Below are 23,547 nucleotides of genomic sequence, written 5' to 3'. Positions count from 1 at the left end.
CAAATAGCATTTTCACAAAACTATAACAAATAATACTGAAATTTGAATGAAATCATAAAAGCGCATGAACAATTTTTGGAAGATGGCGGCGTAGGAGGAGGCTGGGCTCACCTCGTCCTGCTGATCACTTGAATTCCACCCACACCTGCCTAAAAACCCAGAAAACCACCAGAAGACTAGCAGAAGGGACTCTCCAGAGCCAAGCATAGACAAGAGGCCAACAGAAGAGGGTAGGAAGGGCAGAGAGGCGGTGCATGCTACACGGACTGGCAGGAGGGAACCATGGCAGTGGAGGGGAAGCTCACCCAGCAAGGTGGAATCCCTGAGTCTGGCTTGCAAAAGCGGAGGGGCTGGACTGCATGAGTTCTGACAGCCAGCAGTACTTAACATCTGGAATGTTATAAGTCAACAGCTCTGCTCAGAGAGCAGGAGGACAAGAGGATACCAGGAGGGAGAGCTGCTGAGCCCCAGAAGAAAGCTCAGCTCAGCAGGGAACAAAGGCCCTGGCCAGCACCATCTCCCTCTCCCATCTGCCAGCCGAAACCTCAAAGGGAACCTGTTCCCCTAACCTGCTTGCACCAGACAACACCCAACACTGTGCTTCTGTGGATCCTCCCTCCGACGGGTCAGCCTCCCTCCCAGTGCTGCAAGGCCCCTCCCACAGGGGACCACCGATGGCAAAGCGAGCTGAGCCTGCCCCTCCCACCCCTGTTCACCTTGCGGATCCACCCAGACAACACAACAGATCCCATCAAAGCAGCACCACAAGCCTGGCAGTGTGCAAGTAGCCCAGAGAGGAGCCACACCACTCCACAGTGAGTCCCGCCCCTCAGAGAGGGGAAGATAAGGTACACAGAAGTCTGACTCTGGCCCCAGTGGTGGGCTGGGGACAGACATCAGGTCTGACTGTAGACCCACCCACCAACACAAGTTACTCCAGACAGCACAGGGGAAGTGCCCTGCAGTTCTATGCCACCCCAGAGATTATCCAAAATGATGAACGGAAGAACTCTCCTCAAAAGAAACTCCAGGAAGTAGCGACAGCTAAAGAACTGATCAAAAACATTTAAACAATATAACAGAAAGTGAATTTAGTATAATAGTCATAAAATTAATTGCTGGGCTTGAAAAAAGTATAGAGGACACCAGAGAATCTGTTGCTACAGGGATCAAGGAACTAAGAAATACTCGGGAGGAGCTAAAAAATGCTATAAATGAGCTGCAAAATAAAAATGGAGGCAACCACAGCTTGCACTGAAGAGGCAGAGGAAAGAATAGGTGAATTAGAAGATAAAATTATGGAACAAGGGAAGCTGAGAAAAAGCTAAAAAAAATCCAGGAGTGTGAGGGGAGAATTAGAGAACTAAGTGATGCAATCAAACAGAACAATATCTGTATCATAGGAATTCCAGAAGAAGAAGAGAGAAAGGGGCTGAAGGTGTACTTCAACAAATCATAGCTGAGAACTTCACTCATCTGGGAAAAGAAAAGGGAATTGAAATCCAAGAGGCACAGAGAACTTCTTTCAGACGTAACTTGAATCGATCTTCTGCATGACATATCATAGTGAAACTGGCAAAATACAAGGATAAAGAGAAAATTCTGAAAGCAGCTAGGGATAAACAGGCCCTAACATATAAAGGGAAACCTATAAGATTATTGACAGACCTATCTACTGAAACTTGGCAGGCCAGAAAGGAATGGCAGGAAATATTCAATGTGATCAATAGAAAAAAATATGCAGCCGAGAATACTTTACCCAGCAAGGCTGTCATTCAGAATAGAAGGAGACATAAAGGTCTTCCCAAACAAACAAAAACTGAAGGAATTCATCACCGCTAAACCAGCCCTACAAGAGATCCTAAGGGGGATTTTGTTAGTGAAATGTTGCAAGGACCACAAAGTACCAGAGACCTCACTAAAAGCGTGAAACCTACAGATATCACAATGACTCTAAACCCATATCTTTCAGTAATAACACTGAATGTAAATGGACTAAATGCTCCAACCAAAAGACATAGGGTATCAGAATGGATAAAAAAAAAAAAAAAACAAGACCCATCTATTTGCTGTCTACAAGAGACTCATTTTAGACCTGAAGTCACCTTCAGATTGAAAGTGAGGGGATGGAGAACTATCTATCATGCTATTGGAAGTCAAAAGAAAGCTGGAGTATCCATACTTATATCAGACAAACTAGACTTTACATTAAATGCTGTACCAAGAGATGAAGAAGGGCATTATATAATAACTACAGAGTCTATCCATCAGGAAGAAATAACAATTATAAATGTCTATGCGCCGAATACGGGAGCCCCCATATATATAAAACAATCACAACATAAGCAACCTTATTGATAAGAATGTGGTAATTGCAGGGGACTTTAATGCTCCACTTACAACAAGGGATAGATCATCTAGACACAGGATCAATAAAGAAACAAGGGCCCTGAATGATACATTGGATCAAATGGACTTGACAGATATATTTAGAACACTGCATCCCAAAGCAACAAAATATACTTTCTTCTCAAGTGCACATGGAGCCTTCTCCAGATCACATACTGGGTCACAAACCAGCCTTCATAAGTATAAAAGACTTGACATCATACCATGCACACTTTCAGACCACAATGCTATGAAAATTGAAGTCAACCACAGGAAAAAGTCTGGAAAACCTCCAAAAACATGGAGGTTAAAGAAAACCCTACTAAAGAACCAATGGTCAACCAGGCAATTAGAGAAGACATTAAAAAAATATATGGAAACAAATGAAAATGAAAATACAACAATCCAAATGCTTTGGGATGCAGTGAAGGCAGTCCTGAGAGGAAAATACATTGCAATCCAGGCCTATCTCAAGAAACAAGAAAAATCCCAAATACAAAATCTAAAGCACACCTAAAGGAAATAGAAGCAGAACAGCAGAGACACCCTAAACCCGAAGAAGAAGAGAAATAATAAAGATCAGAGCAGAAATAAACAATATAGAATCTAAAAAAACTGTAGAGCAGATCAATGAAACCAAGAGTTGGTTTTTTGAAAAAATAAACACAATTGATAAACCTCTAGCCAGGCTTCTCAAAAAGCAAAGGGAGATGACCCAAATGATAAAATCATGAATGAAAATGGAATTATTACAACCAATCCCTCAGAAATACAAGCAATTATCAGGGAATACTATGAAAAATTATATGCCAACAAATTGGACAACCTGGAAGAAATGGACAAATTCCTAAGCACCCACACACTTCCAAAACTCAAACAGGAAGAAATAGAAAACTTGAACAGACCCATAACCAGCTAAGAAATTGAATCAGTTATCAAAAGTCTCCCAACAAATAAGAGTCCAGGACCAGATGGCTTCCCTGGGGAATTCCACCAGACATCTAAAGCAGAGATAATACCTATCCTTCTCAAGCTGTTCCAAGAAATAGAAACAGAAGGAAAACTTCCAGACTCATTCTATGAGGCCAGTATTACTTTGATTCCTAAACCAGACAGAGACCCAGCAAAAAAAAAGAACTACAGGCCAATATCCCTGATGATTATGGATGCAAAAATTCTCAATAAGATACTAGCAAATTGAACTCAACAGCTTGTAAAAAGAATTATTCACCATGATCAAGTGGGATTCATTTCTAGGCTGAAGGCCTCATTCAACATTCACAAATCAATCACTGTGATACATCACATCATAAAAGAAAAGAAAAGAACCATATGATCCTGTCAATCGATGCAGAAAAAGCATTTGACAACATTCAGCATTATTTCTTAATAAAACCCTCGAGAAAGTCGGGATAGAAGGAACATACTTAAACATCATAAAAGCCATTTATGAAAAGCCCACAGCTAATATCATCCTTAATGGGAAACACTGAGAGCTTTCCCCCTGAGATCAGGAACACGATAAGGATGTCCACTCTCACCACTGTTGTTTGACATAGTGTTGGAATCAGCAATCAGACAGCAAAATCAGACAACAATCAGCAATCGGACAACAAAAGGAAATCAAAGGCATCAAAATTGGCAAAGATGAAGTCAAGCTTTCACTTTTTGCAGATGACATGATATTGTACATGGAAAACCTGATAGACTCCGACAAAAGTCTACTAGAACTGATGCATGAATTCAGCAAAGTTGCAGGATACAAAATCAATGTACAGAAATCAGTTGCATTCTTATACACTAATAATGAAGCAACAGAAAGACAAATAAAGAAACTGATCCCACTCACAATTGCACCAAGAAGCATAAAATACCTAGGAATAAACCTAACCAAAGATGTAAAAGATCTGTATGCTGAAAACTATAGAAAGCTTAGGAAGGAAATTGAAGAAGATATAAAGAAATGGAAAAACATTCCATGCTCATGGATTGGAAGAATAAATATTGTCAAAATGTCAATACTACCCAAAGCTATCTCCACATTCAATGCAATCGCAATCAAAATTGCACCAGCATTCTTCTCGAAGCTAGAACAAGCAATCCTAAAATTTGTATGGAACCACAAAAGGCCCCGAATAGCCAAAGTAATTTTGAAGAAGAAGACCAAAGCAAGAGGCATCACAATCCCAGACTTTAGCCTCTAGTACAAAGCTGTAATCATCAAGACAGCATGGTATTGGCACAAAACCAGACACATAGACCAATGGATTAGAATAGAGACTCCAGAACTGGACCCACAAAAGTATGGCCAACTCATCTTTGACAAAGCAGGAAAGAATATCCAATGGAAAAAAGACAGTCTCTTTAACAAATGGTACTGGGAGAACTGGACAGCAACATGCAGAAGAATGAAACTAGACCACTTTCTTACACCATTCACAAAAGTAAAGTCAAAATGGATGAAGGACCTGAATGTGAGACAGGAAAGCATCAAAACCCTAGAGGAGGAAGCAGGGAAAAACCTCTCTCACCTCAGCCACAACAATTTCTTACTTGACACATCCCCAAAGGCAAGGGAATTAAAAGCAAAAATGAACTATTGGGACCTCATGAAGATAAAAAGCTTCTGCAATGCAAAGGAAACAACCAAAAAAACTAAAAGGCAACCAACAGAATGGGAAAAGATATTTGCAAATGACATATCCGACAAAGGGCTAGTATCCAAAATCTATAACGAACTCACCAAACTCCACGCCCAAAAAACAAATAACCCAGTGAAGAAATGGGCAGAAAACATGAATAGACACTTCTCTAAAGAAGACCTCCAGATGGCCAGCAGACACGTGAAAAGATGCTCAACGTCGCTCCTCATCAGGGAAACACAAATCAAAACCACACTCAGATACCACCTCACGCCAGTCAGAGTGGCCAAAATGAACAAATCAGGAGACTATAGATGCTGGCGAGGATGTGGAGAAACAGGAACCCTGTTGGTGGGAATGCAAACTGGTGCAGCCGCTCTGGAAGACAGTGTGGAGTTCCTCAAAAAATTAAAAATAGACCTACCCTATAACCCAGCAATAGCACTGCTAGGAATTTACCCAAGGGATACAGGAGTGCTGGTGCATAGGGGCACTTGTACCCCAATGTTTATAGCAGCACTTTCAACAATAGCCAAATTATGGAAAGAGCCTAAATGTCCATCAACTGATGAACGGATAAAGAAATTGTGGTTTATATACACAATGGACTAGTACGTGGCAATGAGAAAGAATGAAATCTGGCCTTTTATAGCAACGTGGGTGGAACTGGAGAGTGTTATGCTAAGTGAAATAAGTCATACAGAGAAAGACAGATACCATATGTTTTCATTCTTATGTGGATCCTGAGAAACTTAACAGAAGACCATGGGGGAGGGGAAGGGAAAAAAAAGAAAGGTTAGAGAGGGATGGAGCCAAAACATAAGAGACTCTCAGAAAGTGAGAACAATCTGAGAGTTTATGGGGGTGGGAGGGAAGGGGGTGGGTGATTGGTGTTGGGGAGGGCACCTGTTGGGATGAGCACTAGGTGTTATATGGAAACCAATTTGACAATAAATTTCATATTTAAAAAAAAAGAGCCTGAATAGCCAAAGCAATCCTAAGAAAGAACAAAGCTGGAGGTATCAAAATCCCAGATTTCAAGATATACTACAAAGCTGTAGTGATCAAAACAGTATGGTACTGGCACAAAAGTAGACACAAAGATCAATAGAACATAAAGATAGTGACTGTACTGAAGACACAAGTAGAAGATATCAGACCTTCAATAAATGGAATAAAATGCTCCAAATGTGGCAGCACCCATATATATAAATCAATCACAAACATAAACTTATTGATAGTAATACCATAATAGTAGTGGACTTCCACACCCCACTTACAGCAATGGACAGATCATCTAAACAGAAAATCAACAAGAAAACAATGGCTTTGAATGACACAATGGACCAGGTGGACTTAACAGATATATTCAGAACATTTCATGCTAAAGCAGGGAATATACATTCTTCTCCAGTGCACATGAAACTTTCTCCAGAATAGATCACATACTGGGACACAAATCAGCCCTCAAGAACTACAAAAAGATCGAGATTATACCGTGCATATTTTCAGACCACAGCTCGAAGAAAAAATTTGGAAAGATAACAAATACTTGGATACTAAAGAACGTCCTACTAAACAATGAATGGGCTACCCAAGAAGTTAATGAGGAAATTAAAAAGTACATGGAAGCCAATGAAAATGAAAGCACCACAGCCCAAAACCTCTGGGACTCAGCAAAGGTGGTTATAAGAGGGAAACATATAGCAATCCAGGCCTTCCTAAAGAAGGAAGAAAGTTCTCAGATACACAACCTAACCTTACACCTTAAAGAGATATAAAAAGAACAACAACTAAAACCCCAAACCAGCAGAAGACAAGAAAAAATAAAGATTAGAGGAAAAATCAATGCTATCAAAACCCAAAAAACAGTAGAACAGATCAATGAAACCAGAAGCTGGTTCTTTGAAAGAATTCACAAAATTGATAAACCACTAGCCAGTTTGATCAAAAGGAAAAAGTAAAGGACCCAAGTAACTAAAATCGACAATGAAAGAGGGGAGATCACAAGCAACACAGCAGAAATAAAAACAATAATAAGAGAATATTATGAGCAATTATATGCCAATAAAACGGGCAATCTGGAAAAAATGGACAAATTTTAGAAACATATACACTACCAAAACTGAAACAGGAAGAAATAGAAAATTTGTACAGACCCATAACCAGTTAGGAAATCGAATTAGTAATCAAAAATCTGCCAAAAAACAAGAGTCCAGGGCCAGATGGCTTTCCAGGGGAATTCTACCAAACATTTAAGGAAGAGTTAACACCTATTCTCTTGAAGCTGTTCCAAAAAATAGAAATGGAAGGAAAACTCCCAAACTCTTTTTATGAAGCCAGCATTATTACCTTGATTCCAAAACCAGACAGAGACCTCACTAAGAAGGAGAACTATAGATAATTTCCCTGATGAACATGAATGCAAAAATCCTCAACAAGATATTAGCCAACTGGATCCAACAATACATTAAAAAAATTGTTCACCACGACCAAGTGGGATTTATACCTGGGATGCAGGTCTGGTTCAATATCCACAAAACAATGTGATTCATCACATCAATAAAAGAAAGGACAAGAATCAAATGATCCTCTCAATAAATGCAGAGAAAGCATTTGACAAAATACAGCATCCTTTCTTGATAAAAGCCCTCAAGAAAGTAGGGATAGAAGGAGCATACCTCGAGATCATAAAGGTCATATATGAAAGACCCAATGCTAATATCATCCTCATGGGGAAAAACTGAGGGCTTTCCACCTAAGATCAGGAACAAGACAGGGATGTCTACTCTCGCCACTGTTATTCAACATAGTATTGGAAGTTTTAGGCTCTGCAATCAGACAACACAAAGAAATAAAAGGCATCCAAATCAGGCAGTGGAGGTCGCACTTTCACTCTTCACAGATGACATGATACTCTATATGGAAAACCCAAAGGATTCCACCAAAAAACTGCTAGAACTGATCCATGAATTCAGCAAGGTTGCAGGATATAAAATCAATGCACAGAAATCAGTTGCATTCCTATACACCAATAATGAAGCAATGGAAGGAGAATTCAAGGAATCAATCCCATTTACAGTTGCACCAACCCATAAAATACCTAGGAATAAATCTAACTGAAGAAGTGAAAAATCTATACACTGAAAACTATAGAAAACTTATGAAAGAAATTGAAGAAGACACACACAAAAAGGAAAAATATTCCATGTTTCTGGATAGGAAGAACAAATATTGTTAAAATGTCAATACTACCAAAGCGATCTACATATTCAATGCAATACCTATCAAAATAACACCAGCATTCTTCACAGAGGTAGAACACACAATCCTAAAATTTGTTTGGAACCACAAAAGACCCGAAATAGCCAAAGCAATCTTGAAAAAGAAAACCAAAGCAGAAGGCATCACAATTCCAGACTTCAAGCTGTTTTACAAAGCCAAAATCAAGACAGTACGGTACTGGCACAAAAACAGACACTCAGATCAATGGAACAGAATAGAGAACCCAGAAATGGACCCACAAACGTATGGTCAACTAATCTTTGACAAAGCAGGAAAGAATATCCAATGGAATAAAGACAGTCTCTTCAGCAAGTGGTGCTGGGAAAACTGGACAGCAGCATGCAGAAAAATGAACCTGGACCACTTTTTTACACCATACGCAAAAATAAAATGGATGAAAGACCTAAATGTAAGACAGGAAGCCATTAAAATCCTTGAGGAGAAAGCAGGCAAGAACCTCTCTGACCTTGGCTGCAGCAACTTCTTACTCAACACGTCTCTGGAGGCAAGGGAAACTAAAGCAAAAATGAACTTATTGGGACCTCATCAAAATAAAAAGCTCCTGCACAGCGAAGGAAACAATCAGCAAAACTCAAAGGCAACCGACAGAATGGGAGAAGATATTTGCAAGTTACATATCAGATAAAGGGTTAGTATCCAAAATCTATAAAGAACTTATCAAACTCCACACCCAAAAAAAACAAATAATCCAGTGACGAAATGGGCAAAAGACATGAATAGACATTTCTCCAAAGAAGACATCCAGATGGCCAACCGACACATGAAAAAATTCTCAACATCACTCATCATCAGGGAAATACAAGTCAAAACCACCATGAGATACTGCCTCACTCCTGTCAGAATGGCTAACATTAGCAACTCAGGCAACAACACGTGTTGGTGAGGATACGGAGAAAGAGGATCTCTTTTGCATTCCTAGTGGGAATGAAAACTTGTGTAGCCACTCTGGAAAACAGTATAGAGGTTCCTCAAAAAATTAAAAATAGAACTACCCTACGACCCAGCTATTGCACTCCTAGGTATTTATCTAAGGGATACAGGTATGCTGTTTCAAAGTGGCACATGCACCCCAGTGTTTATAGCAGTGCTATTGACAATAGCCAAAGTATGGAAAAAGTCCAAATGTCCATCAGTGGATGAATGGATAAAGAAGATATGGTATATGTATACAATGGAGTATTATTTGGCAATCAAAAAGAATGAAATCTTGCTGTTTGCAACTATGTGGATGGAACTGGAGGGTATTATGCTAAGTGAAATTAGTCAGAGAAAGACAAATATCATAAGACTTCACTCATATGAGGACTTTAAGATACCAAACAGACAAACACAAGGGAAGGGAAGCAAAGATAATATAAATTCAGGGAGGGAGACAAAACATAATAGACTCTTAAATATGGAGAACAAACAGAGGATTACTGGAGGGGTTGTGGGATGGGGGGTGGGCTAAATGGGTAAGGGGCATTAAGGAATCTGTTCCTGAAATCATTGTTGCTTAATGGTTGCTTGTGAAATTGAAGGAAAAGGAGGACACTAATGTAGCTGTTGGTCTTGTGCCTTGAACAATGGGTGGTTGTTGGAGAAATTTATGGATATTGAAGACATTGAGGGAGAATTTGAGGTTGGCTTGGTTGAAGTTTGAAAAAGATACAGGGGTGCCTGGGTGGCTCAGTCGGTTAGGTGTCCAACTTCGGCTCAGGTCATGATCTCGTGATTCATGGGTTCGATCCCCACGTCGGGCTCTGTGTGGACAGCTCAGAGCCGGAGCCTCCTTCAGATTCTGTGTCTCCCTCTCTCTGCTCCTCCCCCAGCTCATACTCTGTCTCTCTTTCAAAAATAAACATTAAAAAAATAAAAGAAAAAGATACAAAAATACAGATTTGAAGGGGTATATGCACGCTTGTGTTTATAGCAGCATTAACAGTAATAACCAAACTATGTAAAGAACCCAAATGTCCATCAACTGATGAATGGATAAAGAAGATGTGGTGGGTGTGTACACACACACACGAACACACATATGCTGGAATATTACTCGGCCATCAAAAAGAATTAAACCTTGACATTTCCAACATTGTGGGTGGAGCTAGAGTGTATTATGCTAAGAAAAATACGTCAGAGAAAGACAAAAAGCATATAATTTCACTCATGTGGAATCTAGGAAACAACAGATGAACATATGGCAAGGGGTAAAAAAAGAGAGAGGGAAGCAAGCGATAAGAGACTCTTAAGGATAGAGAACAAACTGAGGGTTGATGGAGGGAGGTGAATGGGGGGTGGGCTAAATGGGTGATGGGTATTAAGGACGACACCTAGGAAAAAAACTTTTACTGCCATTTGGAATAAAAGAGAAATAGCCTTTTTTTGTTGTTGTTACACAAGATGTTTTGCTTTATTCACCATCTGTTAGTTATATTGGAAGGAATAGATGTTTGAAGTCTGAATGAAATGGGCTTGAATCCCAACTTTTTAATTTGGATATTGTTTCTTCAAGTGTTTTTACTTTATTTTCATCAAAAATTGACCAGAATCCTTTTACTAGTTTCACAGTGCCTGTGTTTTCTCCAGACAAGCAGATGTTTGTATATCATCTCTCCTTGAGGGCGTCTATCTTTTCTTAAATTTAAGGCTGATTGGTTGCCTGGAAATATCACCCCTCTGATGAGTTCAAGAAAACTTAAGATTTTTTTAGATTATTTAGTTTCTTGTTTTCTAGAGTGAGAGTGATGCTCTTTCCATATCTTTGCATCTTAAGCAGAATCACTGCTAACCTACACAAAAGAAGAAATTTGAGATGCCTATAAAATATCTATGTTTTAGATGTTTAATCCAGGTTTTCTGTTGGCAGTTCTCCAAACCAGGACAAATGCATGAAGTGAAGAAGATTATGGCATTATCAGCTTTAAGATGTTAATTGAATCAAAGCATGAATGGATATTACTGAGGGATGTTTATATATTTACTGTGAAATTTTACAACTCGTGTTATGGCGTCAATTAATTTGTTCCAATCACAATTTCATCCTTCTTAAATTTTTATTTCTTTTTCCTCATGAGATTGATTATGTGGTATGGTTTCTTGTATAAATAGTTGATATGAGTGTTTGTTCTTTCAAAGTGATAGTGATAGATGAAGTCAATATTTGTGTATTTTCCCCAACAGGAATTCCGAGTGCAAAATACTACCAAAATAGCTGTAAAAGACTTGTCTTTGAATTTATATATGGGGCAGATTACTGTTCTTCTAGGACACAATGGAGCAGGAAAATCCACTATCCTGTCTATTCTCTCAGGTAGGTCTCTTCAGAGTGTCATAGACACTGTAGATCAAACTTACAAGACTTTTGTGTATCCTTTTGATGTTTACAATTTAGTCAGTTCAATGATACATAAAATTGTTCGGTAATTCACTTTCTTTTAAGTTGTAAATAATTCCATGTGAGAGATACCAGATATCAGGTTTTACAAATATTTTACAATGTAACCATTGTAAAAAAAAGTGTTCAAAGAGTTAAAGGAAACCATGATTTAAGAAATAATGGAATGTAGGGGCGCCTGGGTGGCTCAGTCGGTTGAGAGTCCGGCTTCGGCTCAGGTCATGATCTTGCGGTCTGTGAGTTTGAGCCCCACGTCGGGCTCTGTGCTGACAGCTCAGAGCCTGGAGCCTGATTTTGTGTCCCCCTCTCTTTCTGCCCCTCCCCCACTCATGCTTTGTCTCTCTCTGTCTCAGAAATAAACATTTAAAAAATTTTTAAAGAAATAATGGAATGTATGAAAACAAGATCAAATAGAAAATATCAGTAAAAAGGTAGAAATTATGAAAAGAAGAGCCAGTTGGGAATTCTGGAGTTGAAAAGTATAATAACCAAAGTGAAGAATTCATTAAAAGGGCTTAATAGTAGATTTAATCAATTGTCACAAGAGAGAGCCAGTGAACTTGAAGAAAGGTTGATGGAGATTATAAAATGTGAATAAAACAAAGCAAAAAGAATTGAGTAAAATTAACAGTTTCATAGGAAGTTTTGATATCTTTATCTTTTTTTTAATTATGAAATTTGTTCTCAAATTGGTTTCCATACAGCACCCAGTGCTCATCCCAAAAGGTGCCCTCCTCAATACCCATCACCCACTTTCCCCTCCCTCCCACCCACCATCAACCCTCAGTTTATTCTCAGTTTTTAGGAGTCTCTTATGGTTTGCCTCCCTCCCTCTCTAACTTTTTTTTTCTTCCCCTCCCCCATGGTCTTCTGTTAAGTTTCTCAGGATTCACCTAAGAGTGAAAACATATGGTACTGTGTTTTTCTATATGACTTATTTCACTTAGCATAACACTGTCCAGTTTCACCCACATTGCTACAAAAGGCCGTATTTCATTCTTTCTCATTGCCAAGTAGCATTCCATTGTATATATAAACCACAACCTCTTTATCCATTCATCAGTTGGTGGACATTTAGGCTCTTTCCATCATTTGGATATTGTTGAAAGTGCTGCTATAAACATTGGGGTACAAGTGCCCCTATGCATCAGCACTCCTGTATCCCTTGGGTAAATCCCTAGCACTGCTATTGCTGGGTCATAGGGTATATCTTTTTTTTTTTTTTTTTTGAGGAACCTCCACACTGTTTTCCATAGTGGCTGTACCAGTTTGCATTCCCACCAACAGTGCAAGAGGGTTCCCATTTCTCCACATCCTCTCCAGCATCTATAGTCTCCTGATTTGTTCATTTTAGCCACTCTGACTGGCATGAAGTGGTATCTGAGTGTGGTTTTGGTTTGTATTTCCCTAATGAGGAGTGACATTGAACATCTTTTCATGTGTCTGCTGGCCATCTGGAGGTCTTCTTTAGAGAAGTGTCTATTCATGTTTTCTGCCCATTTCTTCACTGGATTATTTGTTTTTTGGGCGTGGAGTTTGGTGAGTTCTTTATAGATTTTGGATACTAGCCCTTTGCCCGATATGTCATTTGCAAATATATTTTCCCATTCCGTTGGTTGCCTTTTAGTTTTGTTGGTTGTTTCCTTTGCATTGCAGAAGGTTTTATCCCAATGAGGTCCCAATAGTTCATTTTTGCTTTTAATTCCCTTGCCTTTGGGGAAGTGTCAAGTAAGAAATTGCTGCGGCTGAGGTCAGAGAGATTGTTTTCCGGCTTTCTCCTCTAGGGTTTTGATGCTTTCCTGTCTCACATTCAGGTCCTTCACCCATTTTGATTTTGTTTTTCTGAATGGTGTAAGAAAGTGGTCTAGTTTCATTCTTCTGCATGTTGCTGTACAGTTCTCCCAGTACCATTTGTTAAAGAGACTGTCTTTTTTCCATGGGATGTTCTTCCCTGCTTTGTCAAAGATGAGTTGGCCATACTTTTGTGGGTCCAATTCTGGAGTCTCTATTCTATTCCATTGGTCTATGTGTCTGTTTTTGTGCCAATACCATGCTGTCTTGACAAGCACTCCTACAATTTTTATGGAACCACAAAAGACCCTGAACAGCCAAAGTAATATTGAAGAATGCCAAAGCAGGAAGCATCACAATCTCAGACTTTAGCCTCTAGTACAAAGCTGTAAGAATCAAGTTGTGATATCTTTAAATGCAACAGAATACATGTAATAGAAAGTAGGAGAGGAGAAAGAGAACAAAGCTAAAAAGTAGTCTACAAAATAATGGACTAAACTTCCAAATTTGCTGAAAACATTAATCTACACATCTCAGAATTTCCACAAACTTCAAATAGCATGAATGTGAAGAGATAATCACCCATAAATATTATACTAAAAATTATGAAAGAGAGTATCTTGAAAACAGCAAGCCAAAAGTTATTTGTCACATTAAGTGGTGCCCCAATAGGACTAGAAGCTGAGTTCTCATTACAAATAATGAAGACAGTCTCTTCAGCAAGTGGTGCAGGGAAAACTGGACACTGATATGCAGAAGAGTGAACCTGGACCACTTTCTTACACCAGACACAAAAATAAACTCAACATGCATGAAAGACCTAAATGTAAGACAGGAAGCCATCAAAATCTTCAAGGAGAAAGCAGGCAAAAACCTCTTTGATCTTGGCCACAGCAACTTCTTACTCAACACGTCTCTGGAGGCAAGGGAAACAAAAACAAAAATGAACTACTAGGACCTCATCAAAATGAAAAGCTTCTGCACGGCAAAGGAAACAATCAGCAAAACCAAAAGGCAACCGACAGAATGGGAGAAGATATTTGCAAACGATATATCAGATAAAGGGTTAGTATCCAAAATCTATAAAGAACTTATCAAACTCAATACGCAAAACACAAGTAATCCAGTGAAGAAATGGGCAAAAGACATGAATAGACACTTCTGCAAAGAAGACATCCAGATGGCCAACTGACACATGAAAAAATTCTCAACATCACTCATCATCAGGGAAATACAACTCAAAACCACCATGAGATACCACCTCACACCTGTTAGAATGGCTAACGTTAGCAACCCAGGCAACAACAGAGGTTGGCGAGGATGCAGAGAAAGAGGATCTCTTTTGCATTGTTGGTGGGAATGCAAGCTGGAGCAGCTACTCTGGAAAACGGTATGGAGTTTCCTCAAAAAATTAAAAATAGAACTACCCTACAACCCAGCCATTTCACTACTAGGTGTTTATCCATGGGATACAGGTGTGCTGATGCATAAGGGCACATGTACCCCAATGTTTATAGCAGCACTATCAACAAGAACCAAAGTATGGAAAGAGCCCAAATGTCCATTGGTGGATGAATGGATAAAGAAGATGTGGTATATATATACAATGGAGTATTGCTCAGCAATCAAAAAGAATGAAATCTTGCCATTTGCAATTACATGGATGGAACTGGACGGTATTATGCTAAGTGAAATTAGTCACAGAAAGACAAATATCATATGATTTTACTCATATGAGGACTTTAAGAGACAAAACAGATGAACATAAGGGAAGGGAAAGAAAAATAATATAAAAACAGGGAGGGGGACAAAGCATAAGAGACTCATAAATATGGAGAACAAACAGAGGGTTACTGGAGGGGATGTGGGAGGGGGGATGGGCTACATGGGTAAGGGGCATTAAGGAATCTACTCCTGAAATCATTGTTGCACTATACACTAATTTGGATGTAAATTTTAAAAAATAAAAGACAAAAAAGAAAGAATTGATTCCAGGGGGCCTGGGTGACTCAGTTAAGTCTCTGACCCTTGGTTTTGGCTCAGGTCATGATCTCATGTTTCATGGGTTCAAGATCCACCTTGGGTTCTGTGCTGGCAGAGCAGAGCCTGCTTGGGATTCTCTGTCTCCCTCTCTTTCTTTGCCCCTGCACTGCTCATGCTATGTCTGTCTCAAAATAAATAAATAAGCTATAAAAAATTTTAGAAACAGTGGAGGCCAGAAGGCAATGGATGATATATAAAAAGTGCTAGAGAGAGACCGGCAGAAGATGTAAGCGTAGGAGGACACTGGGATCACCGTGCGTCCTGCTGATCACTTAGATTCCACCTACACCTGCCTAAATAACCCAGGAAACCACCAGAAGACTAGCAGAATGGAGTCTCCGGAGCCAAGCACAGACGAGAGGCCCACAGAAGAGGGGCCCCTCCTGAAGTGGATCACCTAAGGAGAAGTGAGCTAAGCCTGCCCCTCCTGCCCCCGTGCACCTTGCCTACCCACCCCAGCTAATATGCCAGATCCCCAGCACCACAAGCCTGGCAGTGTGCAAGTAGCCCAGATGGGCCACACCACCCCACAGTGAATCCCGCCCCTAGGAGAGGGGAAGAGAAGGCACACACCAGTCTGACTGTGGCCCCAGCGGTGGGCTGGGGGCAGACATCAGGTCTGACTGTGACCCCGCCCACCAACTCCAGTTATACACCACAGCACAGGGGAAGTGCCCTGCAGGTCCGCACCACTCCAGGGACTATCCAAAATGACCAAACGGAAGAATTCACCTCAAAAGAATCTCCAGGAAATAACAACAGCTAATGAACTGATCAAAAAGGATTTAAATAATATAACAGAAAGTGAATTTAGAATAATAGTCATAAAATTAATCGCTGGGCTTGAAAACAGTATAGAGGACAGCAGAGAATCTATTTCTACAGAGATCAAGGGACTAAGGAACAGTCAAGAGGAGCTGAAAAACGCTTTAAACAAGATGCAAAATAAAATGGAAATGACCACGGCTCGGATTGAAGAGGCAGGGGAGAGAATAGGTGAACTACAAGAAAAAATTATGGAAAAAGAGGAAGCTGAGAAAAAGAGAGTTAAAAAAATCCAGGAGTATGAGGGGAAAAGTAGAGAACTAAGTGATGCACTAAAAAGAAATAATATACGCATAATTGGTATCCCAGAGGAGGAAGAGAGAGGGAAAGGTGCTGAAGTTGTACTTGAAGAAATAATAGCTGACAACTTCCCTGAACTGGGGAAGGAAAAAGGCATTGAAATCCAAGAGGCACAGAGAACTCCCTTCAGACGTAACTTGAATCGATCTTCTGCACGACATATCATAGTGAAACTGGCAAAATAAAAGGATAAAGAGAAAATTCTGAAAGCAGCAAGGGATAAACGTGCCCTCAAATATAAAGGGAGACCTATAAGACTCGTGACTGATCTCTCTTTTGAAACTTGGCAGGCCAGAAAGGATTGGCACAAGATCTTCAATGTGTTGAACAGGAAAAATATGCAGCCGAGAATCCTTATCCAGCAAGTCTGTCATTTAGAATAGAAGGAGAGATAAAGGTCTTCCCAAACAAACAAAAACTGAAGGAATTTGTCACCACGAAACCAGCCCTACAAGAGATCCTAAGGGGGATCCTGTGAGACAAAGTACCAGAGACATCGCTACAAGCATAAAACATACAGACATCACAATGACTCTAAACCCGTCTCTTTCTATAATAACACTGAATGTAAATGGACAAAATGCGCCAACGAAAAGACATAGGGTATCAGAATGGATACAAAAACAAGACCCATCTATTTGCTTTCTACAAGAGACTCATTTTAGACCTGAGGACACCTTTAGCTTGAGAGTGAGGGGATGGAGAACTATTTATCATGCTACTGGAAGCCAAAAGAAAGCTGGAGTATCCATACTTATATCAGACAAAGTAGACTTTAAATTAAAGGCTGTAACAAGAGATGAAGAAGGGCATTATATAATAATTGCAGGGTCTATCCATCAGGAAGAGCTAAAAATTATAAATGTCTATGCACAAAATACGGGAGCCCCCAAATATATAAAACAATTACTCATAAACATAAGCAACCTTAGTGATAAGAATGTGGTCATTGCAGAGGACTTTCACACTCCACTTACAGAAATGGATAGATCATCTAGACACACGGTCAATAAAGAAACAAGGGCCCTGAATGATACATTGGATCAGATGGACCTGACACATATATTTAGAACTCTGCATCCCAAAGCAACAGAATATGCTTTCTTCTCGAGTGCATATGGAACATTCTCCAAGATAGATCATATACTGGGTCACAAAACAGTCCTTCATAAGTATACAAGAATTGAAATTATACCATGCATACTTTCAGACCACAATGCGATGAAGCTTGAAATCAACCACAGGAAAAAGTCTGGAAAACCTCCAAAAGCATGGAGGTTAAAGAACACCCTACTAGAGAATGAGTGGGTCAACCAGGCAATTAGAGAAGAAATTAAAAAATATATGGAAACAAACGAAAATGAAAATACAACAATCCAAACGCTTTGGGATGCAGCGAAGGCAGTCCTGAGAGGAAAATACATTGCAATCCAGGTCTATCTCAAGAAACAAGAAAAATCCCAAAAACAAAATCTAACAGCACACCTAAAGGAAATAGAAGCAGAACAGCAAAGGCAGCCTAAACCCAGCAGAAGAAGAGAAATAATAAAGATGAGAGCAGAAATAAACAATATAGAATCTAAAAAACTGTAGAGCAGATCAATGAAACCAAGAGTTGGTTTTTTGAAAAAAATAAACAAAATTGACAAACCTCTAGCCAGGCTTCTCAAAAAGAAAAGGGAGATGACTCAAATAGATAAAATCATGAATGAAAATGGAATTATTACAACCAATCCCTCAGAAATGCAAGCAATTATCAGGGAATACTGGGAAAAATTATATGCCAACAAATTGGACAACCTGGAAGAAATGGACAAATTCCTAAACACCCACACTCTTCCAAAACTCAATCAGGAGGAAATAGAAAGCTTGAACAGACCCATAACCAGCGAAGAAATTGAATCGGTTGTAAAAAATCTCCCAACAAATCAGAGTCCAGGACCAGATGGCTTCCCAGGGGAGTTCTACCAGACGTTGAAAGTAGAGATAATACCTATCTTTCTCAAGCTGTTCCAAGAAATAGAAAGGGAAGGAAAACTTCCAGACTCATTCTATGAAGCCAGTATTACTTTGATTCCTAAACCAGACAGAGACCCAGCAAAAAAAGAGAACTACAGGCCCAAATCCCTGATGCATATGGATGCAAAAATTCTCAATAAGATACTAGCAAATCGAATTCAACAGCATATAAAAAGAAGTATTCACCATGATCAAGTGGGATTCATTCCTGGGATGCAGGGCTGGTTCATCATTCGCAAATCAATCAACGTGATACATCACATTAATAAAAGAAAAGATAAGAACCATATGATCCTGTCAATCGATGCAGAAAGGCCTTTGACAAAATTCAGCACCCTTTCTTTTAACATTTATTTATTTTTGAGACAGAGAGACAGAGCATGAACGGGGGAGGGGCAGAGAGAGAGGGAGACACAGAATCGGAAGCAGGCTCCAGGCTCTGAACCATCAGCCCAGAGCCTGACACGGGGCTCGAACTCACAGACTGCGAGATCGTGACCTGAGCCAAAGTCGGACGCTCAACCGACTGAGCCACCCAGGCGCCCCTGGCACCCTTTCTTGATAAAAACCCTTGAGAAAGTCTGGATAGAAGGAACATACTTAAAGATCATAAAAGCCATTTATGAAAAGCCCACAGCTAACATCATCCTCAATGGGGAAAAACTGAGAGCTTTTTCCCTGAGATCAAGAATACAGGACAGGAATGCCCACTCTCACCACTGTTGTTTAACATAGTGTTGGAAGTTCTAGCATCAGCAATCAGACAACAAAAGGAAATCAAAGCATCGAAATTGGCAAAGACGAAGTCAAGCTTTCACTTTTTGCAGATGACATGATACTATACATGGAAAACCCGATAGACTCCACCAAAACTCTGCTAGAACTGATACATGAATTCAGCAAAGTTGCAGGATACAAAATCAATGTACAGAAGTCAGTTGCATTCTTATACACTAACAATGAAGCAACAGAAAGACAAATAAAGAAACTGATCCCATTCACAATTGCACCAAGAAGCATAAAATACCTAGGATTAAACCTAACCAAAGATGTAAAAGATCTGTATGCTGAAAACTATAGAAAGCTTAGGAAGGTAATTGAAGAAGATATAAAGAAATGGAAAGACATTCCCTGCTCATGCATTGGAAGAATAAATATTGTCAAAATGTCAATACTACCCAAAGCTATCTCCACATTCAATGCAATCCCAATCAAAATTGCACCAGCATTCTTCTCGAAACTAGAACAAGCAATCCTAAAATTCATATGGAACCACAAAAGGCCCCGAATAGCCAAAGTAATTTTGAAGAAGAAGACCAAAGCAGGAGGCATCACAATCCCAGACTTTAGCCTCTACTACAAAGCTGTCATCATCAAGACAGCATGGTATTGGCACAAAAACAGACACATAGACCAATGGAATAGAATAGAAACCCCAGAACTAGACCCACAAACGTATGGCCAACTCATCTTTGACAAAGCAGGAAAGAACATCCAATGGAAAAAAGACAGTCTCTTTAACAAATGGTGCTGGGAGAACTGGACAGCAACATGCAGAAGGTTGAAACTAGACCACTTCCTCACACCATTCACAAAAATAAACCCAAAATGGATGAAGCTCCTGAATGTGAGACAGGAAACCATCAAAACCCTAGAGGAGAAAGCAGGAAAAGACCTCTCTGACCTCAGCCATAGCAACCTCTTACTCGACACATCCCCAAAGGCAAGGCAATTAAAAGCAAAAATGAATTACTGGGACCTTATGAAGATAAAAAGCTTCTGCACAGCAAAGGAAACAACCAACAAAACTAAAAGGCAACCAACGGAATGGGAAAAGATATTTGCAAATGACATATCCGACAAAGCGCTAGTATCCAAAATCTATAAAGAGCTCACCAAACTCCACACCCAAAAAACAAATAACCCAGTGAAGAAATGGGCAGAAAACATGAATAGACACTTCTCTAAAGAAGACATCCGGATGGCCAATAGGCACATGAAAAGATGCTCAACATCGCTCCTCATCAGGGAAATACAAATCAAAACCACACTCAGATACCACCTCACGCCAGTCAGAGTGGCCAAAATGAACAAATCAGGAGACTATAGATACTGGAGAGGATGTGGAGAAACGGGAACCCTCTTGCACTGTTGGTGGGAATGCAAATTGGTGCAGCCACTCTGGAAACCAGTGTGGAGGTTCCTCAGAAAATTAAAAATAAACCTACCCTATGACCCAGCAATAGTGCTACTAGGAATTTACCCAAGGGATACAGGAGTACTGATGCATAGGGGCACTTGTACCCCAACGTTTATAGCAGCACTCTCAGCAATAGCCAAATTATGGAAAGAGCCTAAATGTCCATCAACTGATGAACGGATAAAGAAATTGTGGTTTATATACACAATGGAGTCCTACGTGGCAATGAGAAAGAAGGAAATATGGCCCTTTGTAGCAACGTCGATGGAACTGGAGAGTGTGATGCTAAGTGAAATAAGCCATACAGAGAAAGACAGATACCATATGTTTTCACTCTTATGTGGATCCTGAGAAATTTAACAGAAACCCATGGGGGAGGGGAAGGAAAAAAAAAAAAAGAGGTTAGAGTGGGAGAGAGCCAAAGCATAGGAGACTGTTGAAAACTGAGAACAAACTGAGGGTTGATGGGGGGTGGGAGGAAGGGTAGGGTGGGTGATGGGTATTGAGGAGGGCACATTTTGGGATGAGCACTGGGTGTTGTATGGAAACCAATCTGACAATAAATTTCATATAATGGGAAAAAAATGCAACTGAATTCTGTACATTGATTTTGTATCCTGTGACTTTGCTGAATTCATGTATCAGTTCTAGTAGACTTTTGGTGGAGTCTATCAGGTTTTCCACATATAATATCATGTCATCTGCAAAAAGTGAAAGTTTAACATCACCTTTGCCAATTTTGATGCCTTTGATTTCCTTTTGTTGTCGGATTGCTGATGCTAGCACTTCCAATACTATGTCAAACAACAGCGGTAAGAGTGGACATCCCTGTCGTGTTCCTGATCTCAGGGGAAAAGCTCTCAGTTTTTCCCCACTGAGGATGATATTAGGTGTGGGCTTTTCATAAATGGCTTTTATGATCTTTAAGTATGTTCCTTCTATCCCGACTTTCTCGAGGGTTTTTATTAAGAAAGGATGCTGAATTTTGTCAAATGCTTTTTCTGCATCGATTGACAGGATCATATGGTTCTTTTCTTTTCTTTTATTGATGTGATGTATCACATTGAATGAGCCCTGCAGCCCAGGAATGAATCCCACTTGACCATGGTGAATAATTCTTTTTATATGCTGTTGAATTTGATTTGCTAGTGTCTTATTGAGAATTTTTGCATCCAGAATCATCAGGGATATTGGCCTGTAGTTCTCTTTTCTTGCTAGGTCTGTCTGGTTTAGGAATCAAAGTAATTCTGGCTTCATCGAATAAGTCTGGAAGTTTTCCTTCCCTTTCTATTTTTTGGAAAAACTTGAAAAGGATAGGTATTATCTCTGCTAGATGTCAGGTAGAATTCCCCTGGGAAGCCATATTGTCCTGTCCTCTTTTTTGTTGGGAGATTTTTGATGACTGATTCAATTTCTTCACTGGTTGTGGGTCTGTTCAAGTTTTCTATTTCTTCCTGTTTGAGTTTTGGAAGTGTGTGGGTGCTTAGGAATTTGTCCATTTCTTCCAGGTTGTCCAATTTGTTGGCATATAATTTTTCATAGTATTCCCTGATAATTGCTTGTATCTCTGAGGGATTGGTTGTACTAATTCCATTTTCATTCCTGATTTTATCTATTTGGGTCATCTCCCTTTGCTTTTTGAGAAGCCAGGCTAGAGGTTTATCAATTTTGTTTATTTTTTCAAAAAACCAGCTCTTGGTTTCATTGATCTGCTCTACAGGGTTTTTTTAGATTCTATATTCTCTATTTCTGCTCTGATCTTTATTATTTCTCTTCTTCTGCTGGGTTTGGGGTATGTTTGCTGTTCTGCTTCTATTTCCTTTAGGTGTGCTTTAGATTTTGTATTTGGGATTTTTCTTGTTTCTTGAGATAGGTCTGGATTGCAATATTTTTTCCTCTCAGGACTGCCTTTGCAGCATCCCAAAGCGTTTGGATTGTTGTATTTTCATTTTCATTTGTTTCCATATATTTTTTAATTTCTTCTCTAATTGCCTGGTTGACCCACTCATTCGTTAGTAGGGTGTTCTTTAACCTCCATGCTTTTGGAGGTTTTCCAGACTTTTCCTGTGGTTGACTTGAAGTTTCATAGCATTGTGGTCTGAAAGTGTGCATAGTATGATGTCAAGTCTTTTATACTTATGAAAAACTGTTTTGTGACCCAGTATGTGATCTATCTTGGAGAAGGTTCCATGTGCATTTGAGAAGAAAGTATATTTTGTTGCTTTGGGATGCAGGGTTCTAAATATATGTGTCAAGTCCGTCTGATCCAATGTATCATTCAGGGCCCTTGTTTCTTTATTGATCCTGTGTCTAGATTATCTGTCCCTTGCTCTAAGTGGAATATTAAAGTCCCCTGCAATTACCACATTTTTATCAATAATGTTGTTTGTGTTTGTGATGAATTGTTTTATATATTTGGGGGCTCCCGTATTCGGCGCATAGACATTTATAATTGCTAGCTCTTCCTGATGGATAGACTCTGTAATTATTATATAATGCCCTTCTTCATCTCTTGTTACAGCCTTTAATGTAAAGTCTAGTTTGTCTGATATAAGTATGGATACTCCAGCTTTCTTTTGACTTCCAATAGCATGATAGATAGTTCTTCATCCCCTCACTTTCAATCTGAAGGTGTCCTCAGGTCTAAAATGAGTCTC

The 23,547-nt window shown here is 39.6% G+C and overlaps 1 protein-coding gene across 7 annotated transcripts in view; it reads left to right on the top strand.

Annotated features, from left to right (window-relative positions):
• LOC131500702 (phospholipid-transporting ATPase ABCA3-like) overlaps window positions 1-23,547 on the top strand; it is a 186,887-nt gene that overhangs the window by 72,611 nt on the left and 90,729 nt on the right. For all 7 annotated transcript variants that reach the window (XR_009256433.1, XR_009256434.1, XM_058710038.1 and 4 more), the window contains one exon: window positions 11,499-11,628. Coding sequence is in view for 5 of the 7 variants with exons in the window: in XM_058710038.1 (XP_058566021.1) it covers window positions 11,499-11,628 (130 nt within the window). In the remaining 2 variants the exon portion in view is untranslated. The remainder of the gene's footprint in view (window positions 1-11,498; window positions 11,629-23,547) is intronic.

The sequence above is a fragment of the Neofelis nebulosa genome, chromosome 18 (assembly GCF_028018385.1).
Source record: "Neofelis nebulosa isolate mNeoNeb1 chromosome 18, mNeoNeb1.pri, whole genome shotgun sequence".
Taxonomy (NCBI): domain Eukaryota; kingdom Metazoa; phylum Chordata; class Mammalia; order Carnivora; family Felidae; genus Neofelis; species Neofelis nebulosa.
This window is presented reverse-complemented; position numbering and strand designations above follow the sequence as displayed.